The sequence below is a fragment of the Hetaerina americana genome, unplaced genomic scaffold, assembly GCF_022747635.1.
Source record: "Hetaerina americana unplaced genomic scaffold, ioHetAmer1.1.p SCAF_4, whole genome shotgun sequence".
Taxonomy (NCBI): Eukaryota; Metazoa; Arthropoda; class Insecta; order Odonata; family Calopterygidae; genus Hetaerina; species Hetaerina americana.
This window is the reverse complement of record NW_027286985.1, coordinates 67809026-67821825: the sequence shown is the minus strand read 5'-3', so window position 1 is coordinate 67821825 and position 12800 is coordinate 67809026. Positions and strand designations below refer to the sequence as shown.

At 34.4% G+C, this 12800-nt stretch overlaps 1 protein-coding gene across 2 annotated transcripts; it reads right to left on the bottom strand.

Moving 5' to 3' along the window:
* Positions 1-951: 951 nt before the first annotated feature.
* PGAP3 (Per1-like protein PGAP3) lies at positions 952-12634 on the bottom strand. 2 transcript variants are annotated; one of them, XM_071589809.1, is made up of 7 exons: positions 12247-12633; positions 11279-11427; positions 10250-10402; positions 8541-8665; positions 8308-8444; positions 7482-7692; positions 952-2824 (listed from the first exon to the last, which is right to left on the bottom strand). In XM_071589809.1, the coding sequence occupies exons 1-7, from the start codon at positions 12389-12391 to the stop codon at positions 2758-2760; spliced, it is 987 nt and encodes a 328-aa protein (XP_071445910.1). In that variant the 5' UTR covers positions 12392-12633; the 3' UTR covers positions 952-2757. The 2 variants fall into 2 exon arrangements, with proteins under 2 accessions (XP_071445910.1, XP_071445911.1); XM_071589810.1 differs by lacking the exon at positions 10250-10402 and having other exon boundaries at positions 12247-12634.
* Between the last annotated feature and the right edge of the window lie 166 nt (positions 12635-12800).

The following is a 12800-nucleotide window of genomic DNA, read 5'->3' as shown; positions in this document are numbered from 1 at the left end:
GAGGGATGGGGGTTCCTCTGAATTGAGGTCTATGCATTTTGCCACCCAAAGAAGAGGGGAGTGCAAGGTAAACAAAATATCATTCACTATTGAATTATTCCGCCACAATTTTTAAGAATTTCCCATTGCTCAAAACTGTCGAAAGTGGCCCCTTTGCTTTTCAAGTTTAGAATCTGAGGGGTGAAATCACTGGTGTGTTGGTTTTCCAGGAGAAGTTTAGAATAAAGAGAAGTTGAATTGTTCCTCTTGAAGTGAGACTTATGATTCTTAATCATTTCTTTAAACTTCCTTTTAGTTTGTCCAATATACATGGATAGGCAGTCCCAACACTGCAATTTGTAGACCCCCACTTTTGTTGAGTTTTTCAACTTTGTCTTATGTATAGCATAAAATGTACTGTAATTCCCATTTATTGTTAAATTCAATTCAGAGTCATGGGAAATGTCTTTTCAACTTTAGGGAAATATCACCCATTTATGGTTATTTCCTCCAGTGTACTTTTTTGTCCTAGCCATAGATTTGTCTGGTGGCTTCTCTGTTCAATTTTATACTATACAGTCAGATTAACTGGATAGATGTTACTGATGGAATTCTGCTTGATCATCAAGAGCTCTCTTTCCTGATTTTCTGTTGTCAGTCATACTGTTCAAATTGCTTCTGATTTACAAACCAAATATTCAGAGGGCTCAGCCCTCTGCTGTGGTATTGTACAACTTTGAAACATTACTTGAAAAATAAGTCATGGCTCTTTTAAAAAAGCATCAAAATTGGTTAACACAATTGGCATCTAAATTGTATTCATTATTAATTACAATGATACTTATCTAGTTTTGACAAAATGACATTTATTTATATGTGCATAGTATATGCATGGGCATCACAATTAAAATCTATGGTCATTACATGGTTAAAATTCAGATATGAAATGAAAAGAAATTTATGGAACCATATTCACTAAAAACGACTTATTCATATCCTAGTTACAACATTTCACTATAATATTTCACATTTATGTGCATATGATTTAGTTTGGTGAAACATTTATAATCTTATCCCAACAGGAGGGAAGAACTTGGAGGGTTGATTTCACTATGTGAGAATATGAGTAATTGATTGACAGAGGAAAGGGTAAATGGTTTTGGGAACAAATTAGGCCTGAAATATAGAATTGGTTAGAGTAAAATAGATATTAAAGAGCATTTACAGTGTGTTACTTTTCTTAGAAAAATTAAAATATCTTATACTCCATGGGTAGGTAATTGTTTTTTTCACAAAGTTGGCATTATAAGTCTCCAAAATATATCTCATTAGGTGATAATCTCTGTTATACTGATTGGTATAAAACACCTTTTCCGTGCTTTAGCCTTCAGCTCCACACTCTTCCCAATTTGTCAAGAATACATGATACTAAAGCATTTTTGCCTCGAGCAGTATTTTCCAAACATACTTTTTGATTAGTTACATTGAAAATCTGACACAGAAATGGTTCAAATTAAGTGTCAATGGTGAAATAATATATTAAATTAGCTACCTAATTATGCCAGATGATAAAGCAGTATGCAATTAGATTATAGTCCAACAAATAACTGCATATAAAAATAAATGGACAGACTTCAATAATCTCATAATGAATAAATCAGAAATCATTCACTTATTTACCTCTTCCAACTCGATGTTTTCTCATTCCCCTTCACATCAGCTTCTAGCTAATGAATAAATGGTGCAACTATGCAGGAATCTATGCAAATAATAATATATACATGAATAGATGGCACTATTACATTGAAACTAGGTTTTTACTAATTGATTATTGTGGAAATGGATGATAGAAAATTACTCCTGCGTAATGCTTACCTCATGAATAGTGGAAAATTATTATTTTCTAGATTTTTCCAAAGAATTTCCATTAAGTACAGCATCCACCAAAGAAATGTAGAACTTCTGACAGAGTACAACTAACATCAAACCTAACAGATTGATGCATTGAACAGAATAACAATGTGCATCCATCTGTAATGTGATATCATTTTCTACTAGTATAATACAATTTGGTGGGTAGTAGACTATATTATTTAGCTTAGAAAAATGAGTAGCACTTGACAAATCACATAGCACATCAAATATATGACACACCACTTTGGTAGGTGCTTGTCCTTTGGAGAAAAGCTCCCATTACATTTTTCATTTGTGATAAAAGAGTACACCATGTGTGGGTTTGTACATGAATTACTAATTGCATCAAGGTATTACTCAGTTACTGGATAGTAATTATTCAACTATTTCGAAGAATAATTGTTTTCATGAAAGTGACTACTGCAGTTAATAATTACATGAGAAGTAACTATTACATGCAACAGTATTATCTTATCTGTCATCACTACACACATATCACTATACATATACACAGGTATTTTCACAGCACACACGAAAGTCATTTTTCATTTTTACAAAATATCTCTAAAAACAATAAATATGTTTTAAATCATTGTAATATTACAAAAAAATAGCAATGGCACAATAAATCATATAAAAACTATATTCACATTTCAATCAGTCCCATAAAATCAGTACAATCGTATTTTCTTACAAAATAACACAGTTACAAAGTCTCATTAATGTCTACAATTTTAGTTACGTATTGGTAACTAATTAAACATTTTCAATTAGCACTTTAGAAAACATCCTATTTCCATTCTTGGTTTTGACAGAAATACACTGTCATAAATTAGGAATGTCTAAGATACAGACAAAATTCTCTCAAAATATCTTCTTCTGTTTTTCCATATGTGCCACACACATAGAATTGCAGTCCATAATCAGGAACCTACCGACAAAAGGAATTAAATCATTTATGATTACAAAATATCTACGGCAAATTCAAGAAGGAATATCGGAAAGCGTTCAGCGAATTCAAAAGAAAAAGATTAGCGGAAAATTTTTAAAAATCTGAAAGAATTTTGGTCACACATCAGAAAAGTTAAGGGCAATAAGTCAACAGTTAATTCACTCAAAAATGATAAAGGCAAGAGAGTAACATTTTCGAAAAGGCTAAAACAGTAAATTTCTTCTTTAAATGCATTTCCACCAATGTCTCAATGAATGTCTCCAATAGCTTACCAAATCATTCCTGCCTATCTATGCCCAAAATTTAAATCTAATATAATAGAATAGAACATTTGCTGAAAAATATTAAGTCTAATAAATCCTCCAGGCCTGATCAAATACCCGCTCGTTTATTTAAGGATCTAGCGTTGGAAATTGCACCATATCTAGAAATAATATTTAAGAAGTCGCTGGTAGATCACAAAGTTCCCAGAGATTGGAAAACGGCTAACGTAACACCAATATTTAAAAACGGAGACCAGGAGGAACCTAACAATTACAGACCTATTTCCCTCACATCCATTTCATGCCAGGTTATGGAACATATGGTAGGAACATGCAAGTTTGATGATGAGAAACCTCTATAGTCAGTTATTAATGAAAAATCAGCATGGTTTCCACAAGGGTAGAATCCTCCAAGAAACAACTTGTGCTTTTTGTTAGTGATATTCTTACTTCGGGGGAGAGAAATCTTTCAGTAGACGCGATTGTTCTAGATTTTAAGAAAGCCTATAACAAAGTACCTCATAGTATATTACTCACAAAGCTAGAATCATATGGCAGAGATAAAAATACACGGGGTTGGATTAAAGAATTTTTGAATGGTCAGGTACAAAGTGTAGTCCTAGATGGAATTAGCTCAAATGCGGTAGAAGTTACTCCAGGTGTTACCCCAGGGAAGTGTGATCGAACCTCTTTCATTCATACTTTACGTTAACGACATTGACTCTTTAGTCACCAGTACGATATGTTTATTTGCTGACAACGCAGTGGTTTACAATGATATACATGATCCTGAGGACACAGCACCTTCGTCAGATGACCTTAATGCTACACAATGCTGGTGCGACTCTTGACAATTAGGATTAAAATTTTAAAAAGTGTGAAGTGATGAATTATTGGAAAAAGAGAAATTCCCTCGCGAATGCTTACTACATCTAGAACACATAAATGTAGATTTGATTAAATACCAAGGCTTTATCCTCACTCACGATCTCTCCTGGGTGAAACACACATGGGGAAAATGTGGGCAAGCTAACAATAAATTAGGATTTATTAGAAGAGTACTGGATAAATGTGATGAAAAGGTCAAAGAGAAATGTTATCTTTCACTGGTTAGGTCCCATTTAGAATATACTGCTAGTATATGGGATCCTCATGAAGGTGGCTTGATTGCCGCATTGGATTGCGTGCAGCGTAGTACAGGAGCTAGATTTGTAAGACATCCCATGATAAACTTAGCAGTGTATCCAAAATATTAGAGGAGCTAGCGCTGGGAATCACTCAAGGAGTGAAGGTTAAATCACAGATTGAATCTCTTGCATTATTGAAAGGATATCTCTTTAGCTGTGATGTTGACAATGTATTGTACGACAGTAGAAGAGATCATATCAATAAAATTAGAGAGATTAAGTGTGTAACAGATTTAGGATGTTATTTTTTCCACGAACAATAAGGGATCAAAATAACATTGGGCAACCACGGTAGGGATCATATTCAGGTCAAAATTAGTCTGGTTTGTATTCACCCCCTGCCATACATTCTACTGGTGGCTTGCAGGGCTCTAAAATATTTTAAATAACCTGAAAACCAAGATGTCCATCATGTCATTTGGTTGAAGCAGTATTCTAAGAATTGAGAACTTACACCTCATTAATTCTTTATTCATCAACATAATGGTCCAAGCAAATACAAGGTTCTTTTTTGATTTGAACCCACTTGGGTTTATGCTTACATTAGCACATAGCTTAACTTATTTCTGTGGCGTTGCCTTTCCATTGTTTTCTTTTGATTAGCATCTTATTGGCCGAATGTTTTGATTAACTAAAGAGATTTTCAGCAAAGCAATGTTGTTATCATGGGTGGTCTGCCAATTCGAGGTAGGTTATTGATGGGTTGATTAGCACTGACATCGACTTCTTAAGGAAGTAGATCCGCAGAAACTAGACCCCTTCTAACTTTATTTCTATTTCAGCCCTCCATACTCCCAAGATGAACATTGATACCAAAACGCCCATCCTTTGCTTTCTCTACTCCACTTGCCTTGCACTCTTTCACCCATCACAGCCTTTATCATCCCAGTACCTCAAACTTCTCTAAACCTTTGCCTCATTTCAAACTACTCCAATAACTTAGTCTCTTACCATACCATACTGAACACTTTCCTATTCACCCAAATATATTTTCCTAAACCATAGAATACACACATTCTAAGTCCAATCCTTCAAAAATCTTACCTAAACCTTTTGACTTAGAATTTCTGAAATAAATTCCCTATTTTTTATAAATACTTTTTCGGCTATTACAGATCTTCTTCCAGTTTCTTACCACTATATCCATTTTCATCCAGGATTTTATTCACAAGCACACGCTTGTCGCAACTGTTTTAGTGCATATCCTCTTACTTACGTACTTCTTGAAAATCTCATTACTTTTATTTTCTAATGTTTTATCGTCATCCCATGCCTCTCAAATTAATCTTGTAAAATGCTCTAAAAAACTGTAATCAACTGACTGACTAGCTAATTAAAGCTTTATCATCTGACTTAATAGGCACTCCACCCTCTACCTCATCCCTTGACATTTCTTTCATCTAGTGGAAAGAAAGTTAAAATGAATGGAAAAAAAAGCAGGAAATTCTACAGGTATTTCACTCCCTTACTTATTTACTCCCTCATCTTAATTCTTCAGCATAACTTGTGGAGTGACTAGAGTACCTATTTCATATACTGTATTTCAGGATACAACCGCAACCTGTACATGTCTCAGACTGCTCAGGTGTAAGTGGGGAATAAAGAGTTTCGAGGTGGTTAAAGGCCTTTAAGGAGAACCAGGAAGATGTTCACGACGAACAACGCTCTGGGAGGCCATCAACCAGCAAAACTGACATGTATGTTCAGACAGATGTGTCTGGAAAAGGAGAAGGGGGGGAAAATCATAAACGGATACACCCAAAAGGGAAGAATGAAATGAGTTAATTTATTCATTAGCCCTTTTTATAATTACTGTGGAGGATTTTGTGCCCACAATGACATTCCCAAACCGCAGCACTTTGCATTTACCCAGGGAGGTAAGACAAGAATAACATTCCAGGAACTTGATTCTGTATATGGTCATTCCAGCCTATATGTGGAATTGTATTTTAACTTACACTGATCAATTCCAAAGAAACTGCAGGAGATGCAGCAACAGTAACTTTTAACGGAGTCATCCACTAATATGCATTTCAATGCAACAATTTCAGAGGGTAAAAATCATTTGCCTTGACCGGGATTCAAACCTGGATCCCTCAATGTCCGGTCGAGTGTTTCAGCTAGTTATGCTATCGAGGCATCCTCTTAAACTCTGAAATTTTGGGGGCTTTAAAGGAACAAGGTGTTGTGATGAAATACCATACATACAAAGTCATAGGTATTTGTAGTTGTGCGCGATGTGCCACAGTTCACGAGGTTAAAGCAAACTTTTAAACACTTAGGCTGTTTATACCTTGACAAATTCCAAAGAAACTGTGGGAGATGCCGCAACAGTAACTTTTAACAGTAGTCATCCGCTAATATGCATTTCAATGCCAAAATTTCAGGGTTTAAGAGGATGCCTTGATAGCTTAACTGGCTAAAGCACTCGACCGGACATTGAGGGATCTGGGTTCGAATCCAAGTCAAGGCGAATGATTTTTACACACTGAAATTGTTGCATTGAGATACTCTGATCAATCCATATTTCAGAGAATCCCTCATATAGCTGTGTTCATTTGAACCTCACTCATTTCCCTATCTTTCATGACTAAGCAATGAAAAATCAATGAGTTAGATTTGTGGTTCAGACATGATTCAAAGTGTATTAACTGTTAAACGTACACATTATATTAATATGATTAGTCTCTTTCTTATTCGTCATGCCACTTATTTCATCAAATCAAAACATATTATCTGGTAATAATCTCTTAGCGAGTCATGAGACAATTGTATCATTACATGGGTAGTTACTGCCACATTCGGTAAAACTAAGCAATTAGCAATATTTCTTTTTCCTCTGCATTTTCTTCTTCTGTGACAACTTTTTCATTGGTAACACTTTTACCATTGTAATGATTAACCCTAGTAACTTGGGTGAAAAAACACCTCAAAGCGGTTGAAAATATCGCTTTATAAAATAAATTTTCTCTCATCTGATAAACTTTGAAAAAAATCTTTGTGCCATGTGATTCTACATTAAAATAGGACTCTCATAGTCATAATGGGTGTGAGACACAAATTTTTGAAAATTGTAACCAGTATAGGGTGAAAAAAATAGCATTCCCGTTCTAGAGTAAAAAGAGAGAGAGAGAGAAAATGGCAAACCGGTAACATGAAAGTAAATGAGAACAAGACAACACTTACCTGTACCACAAGAGAGGAAGAAATGAGGTGCTCAAGTGCCACAGGGCATGTGCATCTATGGACCAAAAGACAGGAGGGAAATCTAATATTTCAAGGGCTGTAGATGCAATTGCCAACAGTACTGATATGATGCACAGATTACGGGATTTGGATGAGGTACAGCTCTTTGGCCAGGCACACCAGAGAAGCCAACCAAGGGCATTGAGTGCTCCTGAAAAGTTGAAACTCATTGATTTGCATTTCATAACAAAGAGACATGATGAAATATATTTTTATGTATATAAGTTTAAATTCCATTAGAGCAAGTTGAAAGCATACAAATGGGATTCTAGAGCTTCTTACCAAACTGTACAAAAAAAACAGTAGGACCTGCAGAGTGAAAATTAAAATGAAATCAATCAGGATCATAGTTCAACAGTTTAATTTAGAGATGACCCCCCAGGCTTGTTCGTAGATAATTTTCCTATCAGGCTCAGATTATGCTACCTGAAAAAGCTTGAGCTCTGCCTCTGACATGGATTTAGCAGTAACTCCCGAGTGTCCAGGACATCTGATACCAAGCAAAGACGTTGAGGGATCTCAAGGGTGTCCAGATCACTAGGGAGCAGTTTATCATACCTTGTACTTCGTATTTGATATAATCGGTTGATGGTAACAAATGATGCAGCTCTTGCAACTTGCCTCTATTAAACAGTGTGCAAACTTAAAAGTTTCATATTGTATTTTTAAGACTTTCAGAGAACTTTTCAATCGACTTGTAGCTTTAAAGGAACAGAACCCAGATGTAATTTACCACAAACATCATCTTCAGGCATTGCTGACTTACCGACTAAAATGTTTGCCTGCATGTTGTACGAATAATCAAACTTCACCAAAGACAGGTAAGTCACATGATACACAAAAAGAAGTCCACAGATGACAGTGAGAAGAAGTGTTTTGAAATTGATAGTTGCTGAAAAGAATCTGGAAAAAAAATAATCTCAGCATGAGTTTCTCATAATTCAAAGTTGAAGCATTTTTAACAGTCGCCATGACGGCAAAATAGAGACAATTACGTACCTTAATCCCATGACATACAACGAACACAGAACCATTGAATATGCACAAAAGTAATCCATCTTTTCAGTGAGAGGAGTTTCCCAGCCATGGAAGACAGAAGACCAGAACCAGGCGTGCATACAAACCTAAAAATAAAATTCAAATTATTCTGATATTAACACCATTCCTTAATCATTGCCAACATTTAAATGAATAATAATATGCATGGAATTGTCTTCATTCCTACATATGCTCTGAATTCCAATTGCCCTTTTGCCCAACCAGTCTGTTAACTTTCACGCAGTAGTGAAATATCTTTAACTGTATTGTTTATAAACTACTTTATTCCTAATGTTTACTGCAACTTTGCTTATCAAAGTTCATCACACAAAATTCAGGATTGTCAGAAAGGAATCTAAAACCATTTTCTTGTGATTTTTGATGAAAAACTGGCTCAATATTTCCTAAAAATTAAGAAATATCATGGAATAAGGTTATGGACTCAAATGATATGTGCATTTTGAAAGAGGAGCTGATTGTCAGCATGACAGGAGCAGCACGTAAATGTTAATCACATGAGGCTCAGAAACTGGTTAGAAAGACAAAAATTTCATTGAAAAGTTAATTCATTTAACCAATAGTTGAGTAAATGAGCTTAATGCAATTAAACTCTCTTCAAAGGAAATAGATATAATGAGAATCACTATTGATTGGAATAATTAGGAGCACGTGGGAGGTATGTGTGCATGGAATAATAAATGATGCAATTAAAGAGGCACTAAACTAAGGTGGTGAAATAATAAGCTATCAAGTTTTTTTAACAGAAAGAAAATCAGTACCGGATGATATTTGCCACAGAAATAGATCATTAGGAGGAATATTCAGGGAGTCAAAACATTTGTTCCACTTAACCAGCCACTATTGTAGTTCTTTCATGAGTTTTACCAATCCTCAATGTTCATCTTATTTAGGATACAACAAAAAGAAGAATTGTCATAAAATTTAGTGATAAACACAGAGGAGGGGCTCATGATGAAAAAAACAGCATCATCAAAATGTTGAGTGCCATTGAAGTCAAAAACAAAGCAATGCATAAGTGAAAGATAAAGGAAAATTTGATAAATACTGTATTTCTTTAACCATAATATTTATCATTTGTAATAATTTAAGGCAAGAGAGTAGAGTAATAATTTCTACTGTGTTTACTTCTCCAATGCAATGAAACTGTCAATTGTTTATTTTAACATACACCAATGATTAATTCAAAATACATGACAACATATCACATAGATAATAAATGAGTGTTTGAACATAATGTAAATCATTATTATTATTTTGTAAGTGCAGACCCCTCAACCTGAACTTAAGAGAGAATGCAGAACTCAGATATATTAGGAAATTGGCACTGACAGGAATTTCATCAACTAGCACATGATGTTGTCAAACAGAGGTCCCAACGATTTGGGAGGATTGTAATGCTTAAGAATAATTCTGAAAGATGCGCTTATGAAAGTAATAGTGTTCAGATTGATATTTGGGCATTTAATTTAAAATGTTCAAGTAAACTACTCAATAAATGTGTATTCACATTTATTGGGAATGACAGAACAAGGGGATAACCAAGGGACATCGATTTTGTAACATAAATGGGTATTGAGGGGTAAATTGAGTGAGTGAGAAGGATTGTATGAGATGAGACAAGATTACATTGAATATGAATAAATGCATACCAGACTATGGAAATGCCACACCCAATACATTGGGGCAGTCCTAGGAACTTCTTTTCTGAACAACTGAAGCATAACCATGTGTGAACTAAAATTCAGAATTGAAAATAGCACACTTGCAGGCTCCTGAAGTCCTAGAAATCTGACAAAAGGCCACTGAAAAAAAAATTAATTGATCAACCTTGGAAGAAGTAAAAGACTACCTACAATTCTATCAAAATTTAAATTTTGAAGTTGCTGATGAAGTATTTTCTTCTATACTCTATGTGTTTTACACATAACAACAATGATTACAGGACACAATTACTTTAATTTCCTGCCAATTGTGAGAGATGGCATTTTGAAACATCAACTATGGTTAAACCTTTCGAAGACAAAAAAGAATCTAGTTATGTATGTGATTTGGTGAAATATTCTAGATTATGCTAAAAAGCTTTAGTGTGATACTGACCATGTAGATATATGTACCTAATACAATGAACATAAAAGCTGAAGTCATATGAAAAAATGTAAAATAATTAACTCTATTATGATACAAATATAATATATGACGAGTACTTTACCGTGAAAAATTGACATGGTCGGAATATTTGTTTTAGGGGACACAGTTTTCCACTAAAGCTTAAAAATAAGTGGGGATTTGCGTTGATTTTTTTTCAAGTGTTTTGGGATAGGGTGGTTTCCCTCAAATATTCCCATGTCATGAACTTTTCTTTAAGTAAAGTGTGGTCTCCAATGACCAATAAATTTATGTTGTAAACAATGAATTTCTCACTACTGGAGCATATTATGATCTCCTTGCCTCAAAATTGCAGCTGATACTCTCATCTTATATCAAAAATATAATACAACAAATACCTCTAATAAATATTATTTCAGACAACCATATAACTTGAACCTGAATAAGTTGTGAAGCCACTTCACAATATCTAATTACACAACAGCATTCAGTAATATGCCAATGATCAATAATTTTATGCACTGAAATTCCCACTGACACTATGTGAATAACTGACTGTTTTAGATACTCACCCTGCCATGAAATTGGGGAACATCCCAACCTCTTCGAAGGAATGCATCGACAGTAACCCACATGCAATGGTACCTGCATTCTTCAAGGCAAGGCCAGGCAATTATGCTCCCGGGAAATGATGCTGGCTTATAATTTTTTGTATGATAATCTGCAATTAATTTGGGTTAGAGTATGTATCCCTTTTATATTTTATAAAAATATTAAAAATTAGGTACTCAAATATGCCAAGAATCGTCAAACCAAATGATAAAACTTTTTTAAATTGAGAATTAATGGAGAAAATTGAATTTGCAATTTTCTACATAAAGCACGTCGCTCATTTAGACTTTATTCTTTAAGTTTTACAGCAAGATGTATATGCATCTAAAGCCAAGTCTTGGGTGAATAATACATTTAGTAATAACAAACGCCTTTATTCTGAAAGTAAATATACTCCTGTTAACGTTACTAGAACAATATGCGAACACGTAAGTGTAAACATTTTCAGCACTCCAAAGAATAAAAACCACCAATATTGCATAAACACAGGTATTTTGAGAATGATGGTCCGTATAATTTACTGTCCTCAGTTGGCTCAAATCATTTTTTAACAACATAAACAAGGCTCATTCTAATCTTCCCCGTATTCTAGCTGCTTGCTGAACATTTAGGTATTGCAACATTCACATTTAAGGAGTTTTCTTCAATTTCCATCATCTACTCTACCCATTTAACTATCAGACCATAATATACAACAATTCACTAGTCGATATCATATTCATTTCTCTTTCAGCAGCAGTTTGAGGCCTTTTGATATGCCTTTCAAGATATGAGTAGAACAGATTGAAATTGGAAGAGCATTACTTATGCTCATACTAATTATGATAAAAATCAACCATTGGCACATTTTATCTTTTTCCACATTTGAGACAAAATCCAGTGGTATGCGCTACCAAATTGGTAGTACAGTAGTAGTATTGCTATTTACCGTTGGTACAATTTGCAGAAACGCATATAGAAACACAGTTTCTATAAAATGGGCTATCATCGCCGACTGAGGCAATAACTCCTGACAAAATTAAAGGCAAGAAAATAAATATAGACCGCGTCAGTATTGCTTGCAACCCAGTCATATCTTCACAAATTTCATGCGAGCCGGTGAGCGCAACTTCACTTCAATTGTTTCTTAAGTTGTTTATGTTGATTCTTTTGGTTATCTAAATGTATGTTATAAAATTATGTAGCGTCTTTAAAGATCTCAGAGTCTAAAATTATTTTAAATTTATTATTTTATTTTAATCACTTTCATTGTGGACTACCGTGAAAAATTAATCTAAATTTCCTTTGCTGGAGAGAGAAACATTGTTGGTGGGCAATTTAAATACGCGAGTAAACACAACCAGGAAAAAGTAGTACATTTCATTGTGAACTTACTTACAATTACAGGTTTTCGCATAGATTATATGGCAAACTGACGCTATTGTATGCCAGAGTTAATGCTCAACCTAGCTTTTCTATTTCCGGAGAATCACATTACTTTTG